This window comes from Oncorhynchus masou, chromosome 3 (assembly GCF_036934945.1).
Source record: "Oncorhynchus masou masou isolate Uvic2021 chromosome 3, UVic_Omas_1.1, whole genome shotgun sequence".
In the NCBI taxonomy this organism is placed as follows: Eukaryota; Metazoa; Chordata; class Actinopteri; order Salmoniformes; family Salmonidae; genus Oncorhynchus; species Oncorhynchus masou.
In genome coordinates this window covers 33,873,957-33,892,028 of record NC_088214.1, presented here as the reverse complement: position 1 = coordinate 33,892,028, position 18,072 = coordinate 33,873,957, and the positions used below count along the sequence as shown (strand labels likewise).

Genomic DNA, 18,072 nt, shown 5'->3' with positions numbered 1-18,072 from the left:
AATGGTCATTGCTTTCTCTAAAGGTCAGGTAGATAGCTGGAGAATGAATGCTACTAATTATGGCCTTGAAAACCAGACTGAGGCTGGAGGTCCACAGACAGTGTGATTAAAGAAAGTGTGTGTGTGTGTTTGTGTGTGTAAGAGAGAGGGTGTATGTGTTAGCGTGTGTTAGAGAGTGTGTGTGTGTGTGTGTGTGTGTGCGTGCGTGTGCGCGCACGCGTGTGTGTGTGTGTTTACATGTGAGAAATGGAGATAGATGCCAATGGGGTATAGGCTGCCTGTCGCAGGCAGAGGACGACTGGTCTAATTGGAAGCCACATTTCTTTTCTAATAAGTGCCGGAGCACAGGGTCGCTGGAGAGCCTGTCTGAGGATCGGAGACCCTCAACTGTGTGTGTGTGTGTGTGTGTGTATGTTTGTGTGTGTGTGTGTGTGTGTGTGTGTGTGTGTGTGTGTGTGTGTGTGTGTGTGTGTGTGTGTGTGTGTGTGTGTGTGTGTGCGTGTGTGACAGCAGGGCGGAAGGAAGTATGGAAGACAGCAGGAAAAGGGGAAGGAGGGTAGGATGGGGGAGAAGGAGAGGCATAGCAGAGGGCAGGAGAGGGGGATGGCGTGAGGAGGAAGTGGGGGTGTTTGTGATGAATTAAAGATGGCACTCTCCGGCAGCAGTGTTTCTAAAGATCACTCTTTCTGAAATGTTAATGAATGCAAATGATGTGGCATAATTTCTTCTGACCAGAGAGGAAGAGGGGGAAGGATAGAGAGAAGGGGATGGAGAGAGAGAGAGAGAGAAAGGAGGAAGGGGTGGGGGCAGAGAACGGGGACAAGAGAGAGGGAGAGATAAATGAGGAAATGAGTGAAATTCAGAGAGAGCGAGAAAGAGAGATAGATGGAGCTGGAGAGATACACAGCTGCGAGGGGGTATGTTGAGTGGTGCTGCACCGGTTGTAGAGAAGCTGATTGACCATTAGGATATGCATGAGTATCTGTCACTAGACTGTCTATTCTTGTGTAGCTACTAGCTTGTTACCTGTGTCTGGCTATAGCCTAGCTCTGTGGGGGCTGTCTGGTTCTGTGTTCTCCTGTTTTGTCCTGGCCTACAACAATTTTCTCATGAGGGACATAGAGACGTTTGTCCCGCTGGCCAGGTTTTGAATCGAGAGATTACCACAGCATAGTATTGTTTGTTCAGTGACGTCGCCAGTGTAAGTAGGGATTTGGACAAGAGTATGAAACAGGTATTTGAGTAGTTGCCTTTCTACTTCAGACCTCCCTAACAGAGGTCTGAACACATGGGTGCCAAGCAATGTGTGATTCACCTGCTCCTCTGCTCTGAAGAGCCCTCTGGGTTTCTCCCTCTTTCACACCCCCAAGATTTCCCTACCCCTCCGTGGTGTGATATTGTCCCCCTCCTGTCGTTTTCCCTTCTCCTCCCCCATCCCTCCCCCTCTCCCTGCAACGGTGAGTCAGTCTTTCCTTTCAAACGGAAAAAAAATGTATCTTCACTTAGACTCCACGATGTGTGACTGCGTCTCCCTGCACAGGGTGATAAGTGTGTGTGTGTGCGCGGGGGTGTGTGTGAGCGTGCGTGTGTGAGAGGTTATTCATTTAGCCGTGTCTCCTAGCTCTGTGGTGCGAGACGCGTAATCTCTTCACTTCCTCTCTGTCACCTAAACGTCTCAAGATGATTGTCTGTTCAGATTTCAATTTATATCGATGAACCACACTGCCATAACTGTCTATTGAGAAATGACATGAATGGCAATCTGCAATATACTCCCAACTGGCGTTGATGGATAAGGCTGGTGAAAATGGGTATGATAGACGTTGAAATGGAGGCAATAGACAGAGAGAGATGTAAATGGACTTTTACTTTGGACCTACTGTGGTGATTCACGTTGTTTTATCACTGCTTCTTATTCTCTTTGTCCAGAAGCAATGTTCCAACAGAATCTCCTCATGTTCCACCATTAAACCCCCATGATCCCAAATCAGCTCAAAGTGTTCACACGTAGCCACCAGGGCTCGGGCTCAACCGATCCTGAAACACGATGTTGGTTTGGAATCCAATAAGCGCCCGCAAGAGCCTGGGACTCTGCTGTAACGACATTTCGACCAATCCCATTCTCCGGTTTTAATTTCCCAGAGTGCTGTCTGTGAGTGAATGGCTTCCCCATTGGCGGCCAAACGGCAAAGATAGGCAAGGAGCCTCCGCTCCATTTGTTCAGCAAAAATCCCCCCCCCTTTTTTATTTCTAATCCTCAGCGTTGACATTCTCCAGACAGTAGTAATCACATGAAGAAGGTGACCTAATGTTGGATCAGATTGTCATATTGACTCACAAAGTGCTCTCATCCTACAGTTGACCAGAAAGGGGGGTTGAGAAGGAGGGGTGGAAGGATGGGGATTCAAATAAGGGTTGGGGGTTGGGGGGCCCTCTGAGAATTTGTGGCCCTATTGGCAGAGGAAGAGTGAGCAGCCAAAAGCCGCCGCACCACATGTCATATCGACCCCCTCTGCATACAGGCATCACCACAAAGGGAGAAAATTACTCTCCCGGCCCCTCACTCTGTCACATACCGGTGACAATTCACCAGACAACCCTCCTCAACCTGTATCTGAACACTGAACAACACAGTGGTGTTTGTTTTTTGCTCCTTTGTCTCTTCTGTGTCTTCTATTGGCTTTCCTCATAGGCTACCTACAGTATGTGTATAAATGGGATCCTGCAGCTCCTATTGGCAACGGGTGACCATCCGTGTCCACTGTAATGCATCATGAGAGCACGTGCTGACGTGTAATTGTGTGAAGAGGGCTGGAGGTATCGATCGCAGACACAGGAGCCTCATCAATGTTGAATGCAGTCGCAGTACCCCTCCCTTTCTTTGCTCTCTCCCTCCCTCTCTCCCTCCCTTTCTTTGCTCTCTCCCTCCCTCTCTCCCTCCCTCTCTCCCTCCCTCTCTACCTCCCTCTCTCCCTCCCTCTCTCCCTCCCTCTCTACCTCCCTCCCTCCCTCTCTCCCTCCCTCTCTACCTCCCTCTCTCCCTCCCTCTCTCCCTCCCTCTCTACCTCCCTCTCTCCCTCCCTTTCTACCTCCCTCTCTCCCTCCCTCTCTACCTCCCTCTCTCCCTCCCTTTCTTTGCTCTCTCCCTCCCTCTCTACCTCCCTCTCTCCCTCCCTCCCTCTCTACCTCCCTCTCTCCCTCCCTCTCTCCCTCCCTCTCTACCTCCCTCTCTCCCTCCCTCTCTACCTCCCTCTCTCCCTCCCTCTCTACCTCCCTTTCTCCCTCCCTTTCTTTGCTCTCTCCCTCTCTACCTCCCTCTCTCCCTCCCTTTCTTTGCTCTCTCCCTCCCTCTCTACCTCCCTCCCTCAAAAGTTTGTGGACAGCTCTTCAAATGAGTGGATTTGGCTATTTCAGCCAGACCCGTTGTTGACAGGTGTATAAAATCGAGCACACGGCCATGTAAGCTCTACAGACAAACATTGGTAGTAGAATGGCCTTTACTGAAGAGTTCAGTGACCTTTAACGTGGCACCGACAGAGGATGCCACATTTCCAGCAAGTCAGTTGATCAAATGTCTGCCCTACTAGAGCTTCCCCGGTCAAATGTAAGTGCTGTTGTTGTGAAGTGGAAACATCTACGAGCAAACAAGGGCTCGGCCATGAAGCGGTAGGCCACGCAAGCTCACAGGACGGGACCGCCAGGTGCTGAAGCATGTAACGTGTGAAAATAGTCTGTCTTCAGTTGTAACACTCACTATCAAGCAACGTCAGCACAAGCTCTGTTCGTCGGGAGCTTCATGAAATGGGTTTCCATGGCCGAGCAGCCGCACACAAGCTTAAGATCACCATGCACAATGCCAAGTGTCGACTGGAGTGGTGTAAAGCCAGACTCTCCGCTATTGGACTCTGGAGCAGTGGAAATGCGTTCTCTGGAGTGTTGAATCACGCTTCACCATCTGGCAGTCCAACGGACTAATCTGGATTTGGCGGATGCCTGGAGAAAACTACCTGCCTTAATGTATAACGCAAACTTTAAAGTTTGGTGGTGGAGGAATACTGGTCTGGGACTGATTTTCATGGTTGGGCCCCTTAGTTCTAGTGCTGGGAAATCTTAACGCTACAGCAAACAATGACAATCTAGAGGATTCTGTGCTTCCAACAGTTTGGGGAAGGCCCTTTATAGTTTCAGCTTGACAATGCCCCCGTGCACCAAGCGAGTTCCATACAGAAATAGTTTGTTCGAGATCGGTGTGGAAGAACTTAGCTGGCCTGCACAGAGCCCTGACCTCAACCCCATCAAACACCTTTTGGATGAATTGGAATGCCGACTGCGAGCCAGGCCTAATCACCCAAGATCATTGGCCGACCTCACTCATGCTCTTGTGGCTGTCCCCGCAGCAATGTTCCAACATCTCGAGGAAAGCCTTCCCAGAAGAGTGGAGGCTCGTTATAGCAGCAAACAATTACACCAACGATCAACGATAAGCATATTGTCCATATTCTACAGATAGATGAAATTGAATCCTCTCTCCCCTGTACACACCCGAGAAGGCCCAGTTATACTGAGCAGTGATGAGCACTGGGCTGAACTATAGCAAACCAACTGATTCACTTTAATTGGTGTGGTGGGTGGCTGTAATGAATGATACACACATTGAGCAAAGGACCAGCCATTCCTGAATCATTCTATTATAACAAATCCTCTCTGATCCATCCCATTCAATATGGCCTTCTGGCCTTGCTGCCAGCTTAATGACTTTATACATTAAAGCCTATACTTTTCTATTGTTCGTGCTATGGATTGATAAGGATTCGCATACTTTACAAATACAACACACCCAACAACCTAAAACACCAACGTAGGTCTATCAGTTTGTTCCAGACGGAATTGCTTAGAAACCTGCTGTTTTCATTGTATCTCCCTGATGCAGGTAACACTGACGAGGCAACATGTAGAACACAGGGAAACCCTATTGAGCTTCTTGTCCTCCGAAGCGGAGGACAAGAAGAGCGTCCTATTTTCTTCCACTGGGGGATCCTGGGTGCTAAGGGCTGAATGGTTAGCAGGGAGGCATGGTTAGATGTGGTCAGGTCTAATTGCCTGGTGATTTTACGCTGGAAGAAAAGAGGACAAAATTGTTTTATGGGGCTTTTATAGCACTAAAACAATTAGCCTAGTGGGGAAGGACCTGGGCCAGGGACAGGGTTGGCACTGGCAGGGAACGGGGAGCTATCTTAGCCTTTAGGATATCCCAACAGCTTGGTAACAGCAATGTGGAAACAATTATGATGAAATATTCGTCAATCCACTCATAAGGAAAAGAAGTGGAGTCTGCGATGCCATGTTCGAGAACTGGGACATCGGTCTCGCTACATTGGGATGGTTAGCGAGCAAGTGTGCATTGTAGCACTTTCATGCGACATTGAACATTTCCATTCGATATTCTCCATTATTAGATCACCTTTGTCAAGCCACAGAGGGATGAGCAGTGGACAGGTGCCCGAGCTGTGGCATAAGGAGGACCCACTCTCTCTCCTCACCCCATGGGACCTCAGTCCAGCCCATCTTCTAATGTCCTTGTAGCATCCCTCATTCACTCATCTGTCACACTGAGACTCTGCTAATGGGGGCTCGCCACATGACACGATGGGTCCCCCCCAGGGGCCTTCGACCTCTCACCCTGCCCTACCTCCCTCCGTTTCAAATCCTCAGTCTCCCCTCCTCACTCATTTCTCTCTCCTTCCTCTCCCATCCCTGCCTTTCCCTGCCTCACTACCCCCTCTACTCCCAACCTCTCCCTCTTCAAAAGGAATGAGGAAATGGCTTTTCCAATCTCCTTGGGGTTTGACTAAAGCCTCAGTGATTTCCCCTGAGCAAGCCCATGGATGCAGGCCCCGTGACAGAGCCTGGTGGCTGGTGCGTAAAGCTCCATCAGTCTTGACAGACAGACAGATAGACAGGCAGGCAGACAGACAGACAAAACAAGCAGACAGTGGTGACAGACCAAAGCTTTATCTGAGGAGAAATTGAAATTGCCTGATGGAAACCCAGTGTGAACAAGGCTGTCAGCGCAAAAGAACATGGGAGATTGGTGTGTGCGCGCGTGTGTGCGCGTGTGTGCGCGTGTGTGCGCGTGTGTGCGCGTGTGCGCGCGTGTGTGTGTGTGTGCGTGCGTGTGTGTGTGTGTGCGTGTGTGTGTGTGTGTGTGTGTGTGTGTGTGTGTGTGTGCGTGCGTGCGTGTGTGCGTGCGTGTGTGTGTGTGTGTGTGTGTGTGTGTGTGTGCACTACAGTAGTACCACAGCAGAAACCTTTAGCTGAATCACCACCAGGGCTAATTGGTTTGGTGCTCTGTGGACAGTTTCTGTCAGGGAAGAGGAGATTGGCACTGAAACCACCCTCTACTGTCTTCTGCTCACCCATCAATCAACTGCACTATGCTATTCTCACCATTTCTCACCAACAGTATTTCACAATCAGTTAAGAGACGTGCCATAAGATATGGTTTATATTAAGGAATCGTATTAGGATTGGTTGAGGTCAGTTAAAATAAGTCTGATCAGTTTAATGTGTTTCCATCCCTAGATCAACCCCGAAATCACATCAACCCCGAAATCACATCAACCCCGAAATCACATCTTCCTGAAATTCACATCTTCCCGATATCACATCTTCCCGAAATCACATCTTCCCGAAATTCACATCTTCCCGAAATCACATCTTCCCGAAATCACATCTTCCCGAAATCACATCTTCCCGAAATTCACATCTTCCCGAAATTCACATCTTCCCGAAATCACATCTTCCCGAAATCACATCTTCCCGAAATCACATCTTCCCGAAATTCACATCTTCCCGAAATTCACATCTTCCCGAAATTCACATCTTCCCGAAATCACATCTTCCCGAAATTCACATCTTCCTGGTATATTCTCACCACTTTCATTTCTTCAGACAACAAACACAATCGGGTCCTTGGCAGTTGGCACCAGATATACTAAGATGGCAAACTATTGTTTGGGTGACTTCCTACAAGACGCCTTCTCTTGCCTGGAACAATATCAGCTTTTAGTGACACTGACGGCGTGCCAACGCTGCAGATATGAATCAACACGGGCTGACAAATGCCTCAGGACTGGTGCCAGGTCTATTTGTCTGCGGGGTGTCGGGGAGAGTTAGGGTGAGAGAGAGGGGGAGAGGGGAGAGGGGGAGAGTGAGGGGTAGGGGGATACCCATCGTTTTGGTGGAGATTATAAGAGTACCGTCACGCCTTGGTCATTGTATTTTGTGTTTTCGTTATATATTTGTTCAGGCCAGGGTGTGACATGGGTTTATTGTGTTGTGGTATTGGGGTTTTGTAGTTATTGGGATTGCGGCTGAGTAGGGGTGTTGCATAGGCTTGGCTGCCTGAGGCGGTTTTCAATCAGAGTCAGGTGATTCTCGTTGTCTCTGATTGGGAACCGTATTTAGGTAGCCTGGGTTTCACTTTGTATTTCGTGGGTGATTGTTCCTGTCTCTGTGTTAGTGTTCACCAGACAGGCTGTATAGGTTTTTCACGTTCCGTTTGTTGTTTTTGTATTTATAAGTTATTTCATGTATCGTCATTTGTTTCATTAAAGACATGAGTAACCACCACGCTGCATTTCGGTCCGACTCTCTTTTGACAAACGAAGAACGCCGTTACAAGTACATGGCCATTGAGGCCAGATGTGGGTGTAGGCAATTCATTTGTTTTGGAGAAATGCAAACTGACATAATGACGTGTGGTGAGTAGGTGAGTGGGTGTGTCTCTCTTCACCTTTTGGTTGTTCTATACCAGTGGTTACAAACCCTGGTCTTTGAACCCTGCACACTATTGTTTGAACCCTGCACACTATTGTTCCAACACAGCAGTAAAGTACCACTGGGTGACCAGTGTTCTATCCAGTATATGCAGTGAACTATGGCCAGAGTGTGTTCCCTCTGGCCAGGCTAGCAGGCTGTCAGTGCTCTGATGGTGCTCTGATGGTGCTCTGATGGTGTTTCTTAAGTAAGCACGTGAGTGGAAATGGCCTGGTTGGCTGTGGAGAGCCCTCTACAGTGATGAGAGAAATCACGCTGGGTAAACAATGGCACAAAGCGCAGCACTCAACACACACACACGCAGGCGCAGACACACACACACTCAGCACACAAACACTAAGCACACATACAGACTCAGCAGACGCGCGCTCGCGCGCGCACACACAGGCTCAGCACACACTCAGCACACACACACTCTGCATACACACCCAGTGCACACACACACCCAGTGTGCACACACACGCACACAGACAGAGTCACACACACACACACAGTGAGATAATGTTCAGCACTCTAGTGCTAGAATCTACTGGTCCTCAACATTCCACTCCAATAGAGCAATGCTACTCTTTTTTTCTATTTCTCTCTTTTTCCAAAGAGAAGAGAAGTGGAAATTGAGGATAAGTCGAGCAGGTCCATTTACTTTCTGTCATCAGGTGTTATTTTCTCGAACAGAACTCTGGTCATTTCTGCAGTAAAACTCATCAAATTGCTCATTCATGGCTTAACCTCAACCATGGGACAGGAGTGAGAATGTACGACAACATACTTTGTTTTATAACTGACTAACCGGTTTCTCTCTCTCTCTCTCTCTCTCTCTCTCTCTCTCTCTCTCTCTCTCTCTCTCTCTCTCTCTCAGAAACGTTGATGGACACACGGGTGGCTACGGCTGAGCTAGGCTGGACGGCCTACCCTGCGTCTGGGGTGAGTAACATCCTTATAGGACTCCAGACAGCACCATGGACAGTAGTTATGGGATTTTTCTGTACCGTCCATGGTTACCTTCTCTCCAAGTTGATACTTTTCAATCTTCTCTGGTTCAATGTTTCCCCAACCACTTCAGGTGTAAATTGCTAGCAATACCATTCGAGGAGGGCTAAATGGTTATACCATATGATAATGCAAGCCAAGGAACTGTATAACCCCAGTACAAATACCCTTTGATTGGCCTTTGTCTCTGTAGCCCAATGAGTCGATCAATGTCATCCCCAGCATGTACAATACTGCCTTTCCCCAGACAGACAGACAGCCATGCCATAGAACTACAGCAGCGTAGAAGAGTAGTGTGATCCCTATTGCAGTAAAAAAAAAAAAATCCCCATCCCATCCCCGCTCGTAATGACTTAATTACATAATGGGTCCACTTAAGCCAGTGAAAGCCAGCCCAGATCACTTCAATAGAGGCTATAGGGGATAAGACAGCTATAATGCTACAGTAATGCTTCAGTGTAATGATACAGTTATCCAGGGGAGGAAGCGGGCTAAAGAGGAGCAAGGTCACTAGCACCGGCTGTTGGCTATACAGCCGGTTACATACACATTTTCAGTCAGGTACTTTTTCCACTTAAATTAACTGGGCTACTTTTTTAAAAACAATTTGCCTAGTCATAAAAAAATAAGTCAGCCGAGCCCTCTCCCGCTATGCATCTTCTAGTGATCTATTGATAGTCTAGGTGCCTGTCAGTCACAAAGTGAGCGATGACAGGGCTCCCGGTACCTGGGTGTGTGTGTTGTGTACGCTGTGGTTGCAGTCACATTTCTTCACGCGGGGGGAGGGGAGCATGATGCTCCTACGTCATCTGTGTGCGTCAATTTGCACGTTCCATTTATGGTAACGGTGAGTCGAAATCCACTTCGCCTGTTTTCTGGCACATTCATTTATTTTATTTTGCGTGTTTCATCTGCAGCCACGAAATGCTGGCGCACAGGCTTACTGTGATTCGACTGACGAACGGCAAGCTTGACTAGTTTAGAAAAGGTGTTGAACTGACTGAATAAAGTCAGTCTCATATGTCCTTACCATTCAGAACTCATACAACCTAGTTATGTATCCATAGTATTGCTTCGGGACAAGTAAACTAAAGTTCTCATTTGTGTTTTTGATATGAAGTCCATCGAACAGTAGGTAGACTAGTGGAGAGAGCGCCTCACTCTGGTCCAAAATATGATACAAGAAAATGGATTGAATTGTTTTAAAAGCTAATGATACTTATACGGTGTTATCAAAGATGTTGATGTACGTCTAGTGATTGAATCAAAGTGTTGACAATGGAACTGCTGCTTTCTGCGTAGCAAAGCACTTGATTAACGCCTGCTTTAATCTTGGCTCCCGAGTGGCGCAGCGGTCTAAGGCTCTGCATCTTGGTGCAATAAGTGTCACTACAGACATGTTTCGATTCCAGGCTGTATCACAACCAGCGGTGATTGGGAGTCCCATAGAGAGGCACACCATTGGCCCAGTACTGTCCTGGTTAGGGCATGGCCGGAATAGGCCGTCATTGTAAATAAGAATTTGTTCTTAACTGGCTTAAAGAAAGAATTGCAGATTGCTGAGATAATGCCCCTTAAAAGGAAGCTTGAAGTCAGCAGACCTGCAGGATTATTTAAGAAGAAATCTGTGGGTCAATTGTTAAACAAGCATTTTTTTTATCATATGGCTTGGGGGATCCTGGCTGGCTACTTTTTCTATTTGGCTGGCTACTCCATGTGCCTGTGGAAAACACTAGATTGGGTCGGATTTAACAGATTTTGATTCTTGTGGGTTTCCGGCTACATCCTTTTTCTGCATGAACGGAAATGCCACACTTGTTCCTTTCCTAGCGTACTAGTACCTCCCAGACCGTAGCACAGTGAATCATGCAGCAGCTATGTTGGGTAAAACAACCAGCAGCTGTGTCTAACATGTACAGGCTCTTTGGCATTTTATGAAGCGTTTTACAGACACATCCAAGGAGTTTCACGCCACAAAGAGCACCACAGAGAATCATGGGACATGCTTCAGGCTGACACACGCACACACACACACTGACTCATTCTGATAGCACGATGGATGGTAAGTGGCTAAATGCTGCTTTTGTCCTCCTGAATGAGCGAGTGGCCTGCTAAGAATAGGCCATGATGTAGTCCCGCAGCTGAGCCGAGGGCAGAGCTGGTCTGAGGGTGTGTGTGTGTGTGTGTGTGTGTGTCTTAGATGAGAGCTCTACAGGGTGTGGGGACTAACAGAATGTCTGATGGGTAACAGTGTATCAGAGAGAATGTGGTTAATACTGCCTGGCATTGGTTGGGCCTTGGCCGAGCCACCTCTCACCAACCATAGTCCTCAGCATGCACACAAGACACAGGGGACGGAAAGGATTCAAAAGAAGGGATGTTTGTATTAGTCTCATTCTGTTGTACAGTTTTTATAATGGAGGTGGTCAGCATTCTCCATTCCCCATTTAATTTCATCATTTTATTTCCAGAAAGAACACGATGACGGTTCTTCAAAATAAATACTGTTGTTAAAACCTCTCTGGGATATGTGGGACGGTAGCGTCCCACCTCGCCAACAGCCAGTGAAAGTGAGGGCGCCAAATTCAAACAACAAAAATCTCTTAATTAAAATTCCTCAAGCATACAAGCATTTGACACCATTTTTAAAGATAAAATTCTCGTTAATCCAGCCACAGTGTCTGATTTCAAAAATGCTTCACAGTGAAAGCATCACAAATGATTATGTTAGGACACCACCAACTCACAGAAAAACACAGCCATTTTTCCAGCCAAAGAGAAGAGTCACAAAAAGCAGAAATAGAGATAGAATTAATCACTAACCTTTGATGATCTTCATCAGATGACACTCATAGGACTTCGTTACACAATACATGTATGTTTTGTTCGATGAAGTGCATATTTAAATCAAGAAATCTCATTTTACATTGGCATGTTATGTTCAGTAGTTCTAAAACATGCGGTGATTGTGCAGAGAGACACATCAATTCACAGAAATACCCATCATAAGTTTTGATGAAAATACAAGTGTAATACATGGAATTAGAGATAACCTGCTCCTTAATGTAACCGCTGTGTCAGATTTCCCAAACTTTACGGAAAAAGCAAACCAAGTAATAATCTGAGTACAGCGTTCAGACAACAAAGCAGCCAAAAAGATATCTGCCATATTTTGTAGTCAACATTAGTCAGAAATAGCATTATAAATATTCACTTACCTTTGATGATCTTCATCAGAATGCACCCAAGGAATTCAAGTTCCACGATAAATGTTTGATTTGTTCGATAAAGTTAATCATTTATGTCCAAATAGCTTCTTTTGTTAGCGCGCGTTCAGGTCCAGTTGAACGTCGGACGAAAAGTTCAAAAAGTTATATTACCGCCCGTGAAACTTGTCAAACGGAGTATGTAATCAATCTTTAGGATGTTTTTATAATAAATGTTCAATAATGTTCCAACCATAGAATTCCTATGTCTGTAGAAAAGCAATGGAACGAGAGCTAAGTCTCTCATGACCGCGCCTCAGAGCCTATGGCACTCTGGCTCAATCAGCTCTCATTCGCTCCCACTTCACAGTAGAAGCCTCAAACAAAGTTCTAAAGACTGTTGACATCTAGTGGAAGCATTAGGAAGTGCAATATGACCCCATTTACTCTGTATATTGGAATGGAAAAGAGTTGAAAAACTACAAACCTCAGATTTCCCACTTCCTTTTTGGATTTTTCTCAGGTTTTCGCCTGCCATATGAGTTATGTTATACTCACAGACATCATTCAAAGAGTTTTAGAAACTTCAGAGTGTTTTCTATCCAATCCTTCTAAAAATATGCATATAATAGCATCTGGGACAGAGTAGCAGGCAGTTTACTCTGGGCACCTTATTCATACAAACTACTCAATAACTTCTTCGATATAGGGCGCGCTCTTTTAATTTTTGGATAAAAAAACGTTTCCGTTTTAAACAAGATATTTTGTCACGAAAAGATGCTCGACTATGCATATAATTGACAGCTTTGGAAAGAAAACACTCTGACGTTTCCAAAACTGCAAAGATATTATCTGTGAGTGCCACAGAACTTATGCTACAGGCGAAACCAAGATGAAATTTCAAACATGAAATGGCCCAGATTCTGAAGGCGCTGTGTTCCAATGTCTCCTTATATGGCTGTGAATGCGCCAGGAATGAGCCTACACTTTCTGTCGTTTCCCCAAGGTGTCTGCAGCATTGTGACGTATTTGTAGGCATATCATTGGAAGATTGACCATAAGAGACTACATTTACCAGGTGTCCGCTTGGTGTCCTCCGTCGAAATGATTGCGCAATCTCCAGCTGCGTGCACTTTTCCATTTGGTTCAGAGGAGAAAGGCAACTGCCACAAATTATTTATCATCGAATAGATATGTGAAAAACACCTTGAGGATTGATTCTAAACAACGTTTGCCATGTTTCTGTCGATATTATGGAGTTAATTTGGAAAAAAGTTAGGCGTTGTAATGACTGAATTTTCGGGGTTTTTTCTTAGCCAAACGTGATGAACAAAACGGAGCGATTTCTCCTACACAAAAAAATATTTTTGGAAAAACTGAACATTTGCTATCTAACTGAGAGTCTCCTCATTGAAAACATCTGAAGTTCTTCAAAGGTAAATGATTTTATTTGAATGCTTTTCTTGTTTTTTTGAAAATGTTGCCTGCTGAATGCGAGGCTAATGCTATGCTAGCTATCAATACCTCTTACACAAATGCTTGTGTAGCGATGGTCGAAAAGCATATTTTGAAAATCTGAGATGACAGTGTTGTTAACAAAAGGCTAAGCTTGTGATTGAATATATTTCTTTCATTTCATTTGCGATTTTCATGAATAGTTAACGTTGCGTTATGCTAATGAGTTTGAGGCTATGATTACGCTCCCGGAAACACGGGATTGCTCGATGCTAGAGGTTAACTTAAAGCTACAAATGTAACTTTTGGGGAAACGTGACCAAATTCACAGAAATGTGAGTCATAAATCATTGAAAGCAAGTCAAGTAAGTGGTAGATCTGTTCTATTTGTGATATTTCTATGCTTCCTGTTCTTAAGTTTTGTTTTTGCATATTTGACTTTCGGTTAAAAATAAACTCAGCAAAAAAAGAAACGTCCCTTTTTCAGGACCACCTTTTAAAGATAGTTCATAAAACTCAAAGATCTTGATTGTAAAGGGTTTATACACCGTTTCCCATGCTTGTTCAATGAACAATAAACAATTAATGAACATGCACCTGTGGAACGGTCAATAAGACACTAATAGTTTACAGATGGTAGGCAATTAAGGTCACAGTTATGAAAACTTTGGACACTAAAGAGGCTTTTCTACAAAAGAAAGATGCCCAGGGTCCCTGCTCATCTGCATGAACGTGCCTTAGGCATGCTGCAAGGAAGCATGAGCACTGCAGATGAAAATTGCAATGTCCGTACTGTGAGACGCCTAAGTGATTCGTGACACTAAGACAGCGCTACAGGGAGACAGGACGGACAGCTGATCGTCCTTGCAGTGGCAGACCACGTGTAACAACACCTGCACAGGAGCTGTACATCTGAACATCACACCTGTGGGACAGGTACAGGATGGCAACAACAACTGCCCGAGTTACACCAGGAACGCACAATCCCTCCATCAGTTCTCTGACTGTCCGCAATAGGCTGTGAGAGGCTGGACTGAGGGCTTGTAGGCCTGTTGTATGGCATCACCGGCAACAATGTCGCCTATGGGCACAAACCCACCGTCACTGGACCAGACAGGACTGGCAAAGAAGTGCTCTTCACTGACGAGTTGCGGATTTATCTCACCAGGGGCGGATTTGCATTTATCGTCGAAGGAATGAGCGTTACACCGAAGCCTTATTCTGGAGCAAGATCAATTTGGAGGTGGAGGGTCCGTCATGGTCTGGGGCGGTGTGTCATAGCATCATTGGACTAAGCTTGTCGTCATTGCAGGCAACGCTGTGTTTTACAGGGAAGACATCCTCTTCCCTCATGTGGTACCCTTCCTGCAGGCTCACCTTGAAAGGACCCTCCAGCATGACAATGGCACCAGCCATTCTGCTCGTTCTGTGCGTGATTTCCTGCAAGACAGGAATGTCTGTGTTCTTCCATGGCTAGCGAAGAGCCCGAATCTCAATCCCATTGAGCACGTCTGGGACCTGTTAGATTGTAGGGTGAGGGCTAGGGCCATTCCCCCCCAGAAATGTCTGGGATCTTGCATGTGCCTTGGTGGAAGAGTGGGGTAACATCTCACAGCAAGAAATGGCAAATCTGGTGCAGTCCATGAGGATGAGATGCACTGCAGTACTTAATGCATCTGGTAGCCACACCAGATACTGACTGTTACTTTTCATTTTTACCCCCCTTTGTTCATGGGCACATTATTCCATTTCTGTTAGTGACATGTCTGTGGAACTGGTTCAGTTTGTGTCTCAGTTGTTGAATCTTGTTATGTTCATACAAATATTTACACATGTTAAGTTTGCTGAAAACAAAATTGACAGTGAGAGGATTTCTTTTTTAACTGAGTTTACAATATTTTTGTATATTGAAAATATATTTCACAGCGTTTTAGATGGTACAATGATTATCTACACTCTGAGTGTTTGTTCTGTCACAAACTGAAATTAGACAAACTATTAGAATGTTAGCAGTCAGGAAATGGTGGAGCGATTCCTGCATTTTGCACCTTTAAAAAGACACAGTAATACAAAACCCCTTCTCACTGACGAAGGCAAATGAAACATTTCCGACCTGGTAACGTGATAGTTTTACCTCCCTGCTGACTGTAAACATACCACTGTGACAGAATATGACAGAGACATGGACTTTTGCTATGGTACATAGTTCCTTCAGCAACTTTTGTCATCAGTCTTGAGCCACATTTACAGACATTGAAAGGTCTTAAATGTTCCGCCTGGAGCATGTACAGTTCTAGCAAGGAATCTGTGTCAAACACATTGTATCTTACTGTAGGGTAGTGTTCAGGCAGGTTGCCTATTCTGAATGCACTGAATGAGGTAGGAGGACAAGGAAGAGAGACCTGAGGTTTCTGTTTAGAGAGGTTTAACTGTCATTTATTTCCCTCAAACTGTCATCCAAATTATTTCCAAATGTGCTAAAAATGTAAACAACATTGTACAGTGGTTCCTCCTTTAAAAATTGCGAAGCTCACACCGTGGGACTTAGAGGTACCCAGCGTCACTGTTTCATTGCTCCAGACCACCACCTGGGGGAGTTAGAGCACTAATTATGCATTTTGGGTCCCAAGGCTTTTATATGACCAATCATATCAAGTGGTTCCAATGACGAATTTGACACGATCCACCCATCCCTGGTGACTTTCTTCAGCAAAGATGGCTGACAAAAGCAAATGTAAGTAATTATAACATCATAACGAGTCAAGCAAAACATGTACAATTGAGAGGAATATGTTAAGTTAATGTCGAGGCAAACGATTGTGCATATTTTTTTGTCATAAAGTTAATTTACGAAAATCGCTATTGAGCAAGTTAGCTGACTAGCTAACATTAGCCAGCTTGCTAGCTGGTGTAATGACATAAGTATAACATTGTAATTCAAGTTGTTTAATGTTTTAGGGACTCCTGAGAAAACAAGCAAACCAGGCTGTCGTCTTGGGAAACAGTGGATGTAAAGAATCTAGCTAGCTAAAGCATTTACTGCAAATTGAATGTACAATTGTGTAAACTTGCTTTGTCGTGCAAGCAGCTGAAGTAACATAGCTAACTCACTATTTACTTGCTTATTGTGTATGCCTATGGATGTGTAGCTAGCTACAGTATGTAGCCGATCTGTGAATGGACCCTAAAATGTTTGGAATGAAAATTAGTTCAGAACCTATCTGTGAACCTCAGCGATTATAGTTGTTGTATCTTCTTCAAGTCTAAATGGCATTAATGAAGCCTATGGATTGAGTAGAATATAATAACTTTATTGTGCCAAGGATGCAAGTCCTATATCCTCTTGGAACTCCCCATCCCGGATCCGGGATCGTGACTAAAGCCTCAGGCTCATTAGCATAACGCAACGTTAACGATTTCTGAAAATCGCAAATAAAATGAAAATAATGCATCTGCTCTCAAGCTTAGCCTTTTCTTAACAACACTGTCATCTCAGATTTTCAAAATATGCTTTTGAACCATAGAAATTGACTAATTTGTGTAAGAGTATGCAAAGCTAGCATAGCATTTTGAGTAGCATTTAGCACGCAACATTTTCACAAAAACCAGATACCCAAATAAATAAAATCATTTACCTTTGAAGAGCTTCTGATGTTTTCAATGAGGAGACTCTCAGTTACATACCAAATGCGCAGTTTTTCCTGAAAGCGTCTGTGTGTAGGAGAAATCGTTCCGTTTTCTACATTGCGTCTGGCTACCGAAACGAACCGAAAATTCAGTCACCTACAACGTAAAACTTTTTCCGAATTAACTACATAATATCGACTGAAACATGGCAAACGTTGTTTGGAATCAATCCTCAAGGTGTTTTTTCACATATCTCTTCATTGATATGCAGTTCGTGGAAGCTTGCTTTCCTCTCTGTATCCCATGGAAAAATACTGGCAGCTGCCTTTTGCGCACCAATTTCGGCGCAGGACACCGGGCGGACACCTGGTAAATGTGGTCTCTTATGGTCAATCTTCCAATGATCTGCCTACAAATACGTCACAATGCTGCAGACACCTTGGGGAAACGACAGAAAGGTCAGGCTCATTCCTCTCGCATTCACAGCCATATAAGGAGACAATGGAAAACAGAGCCTCAAAAATCCTGCTCATTTCCTGGATGCCGTCTCATCTTGGTTTTGCCTGAAGCTCACGTTCTAGGGCACGCACAGAAAATATCTTGGTAGTTCTGGACACGTCAGAGTGTTTTCTTTCGAAAGCTATCAATTATATGCATAGTCGAGCATCTTTTTGTGACAAAATATCTTGTTTAAAACGGGAACGTTTTTCATCCAAAAATGAAATAGCGCCCCCAGAGCATCAACAGGATATATACATGTACTGTAGTTATTACCACACGAGATCCCCACATTGAAATAACACATATGGAATCAGTTAAGAACAATCTCTTATTTACAAGAACGGCATACTCATTCCTCCCTGTCGGGGAATTGAACCCCTGTCTCCCGAGTGCCCTCCCTGTCTCTGGTAATACCAAAATGGAAGACTATCAAATGATTCTCAAAGATGCCCTC

At 45.0% G+C, this 18,072-nt stretch overlaps 1 protein-coding gene across 2 annotated transcripts in view; it reads left to right on the top strand.

Moving 5' to 3' along the window:
- LOC135514912 (ephrin type-B receptor 1-like) overlaps nucleotides 1-18,072 on the top strand; it is a 334,601-nt gene that overhangs the window by 85,286 nt on the left and 231,243 nt on the right. For both annotated transcript variants that reach the window (XM_064938642.1, XM_064938635.1), the window contains exon 2: nucleotides 8,699-8,763. In XM_064938642.1, the coding sequence (XP_064794714.1) occupies nucleotides 8,699-8,763 (65 nt within the window). The remainder of the gene's footprint in view (nucleotides 1-8,698; nucleotides 8,764-18,072) is intronic.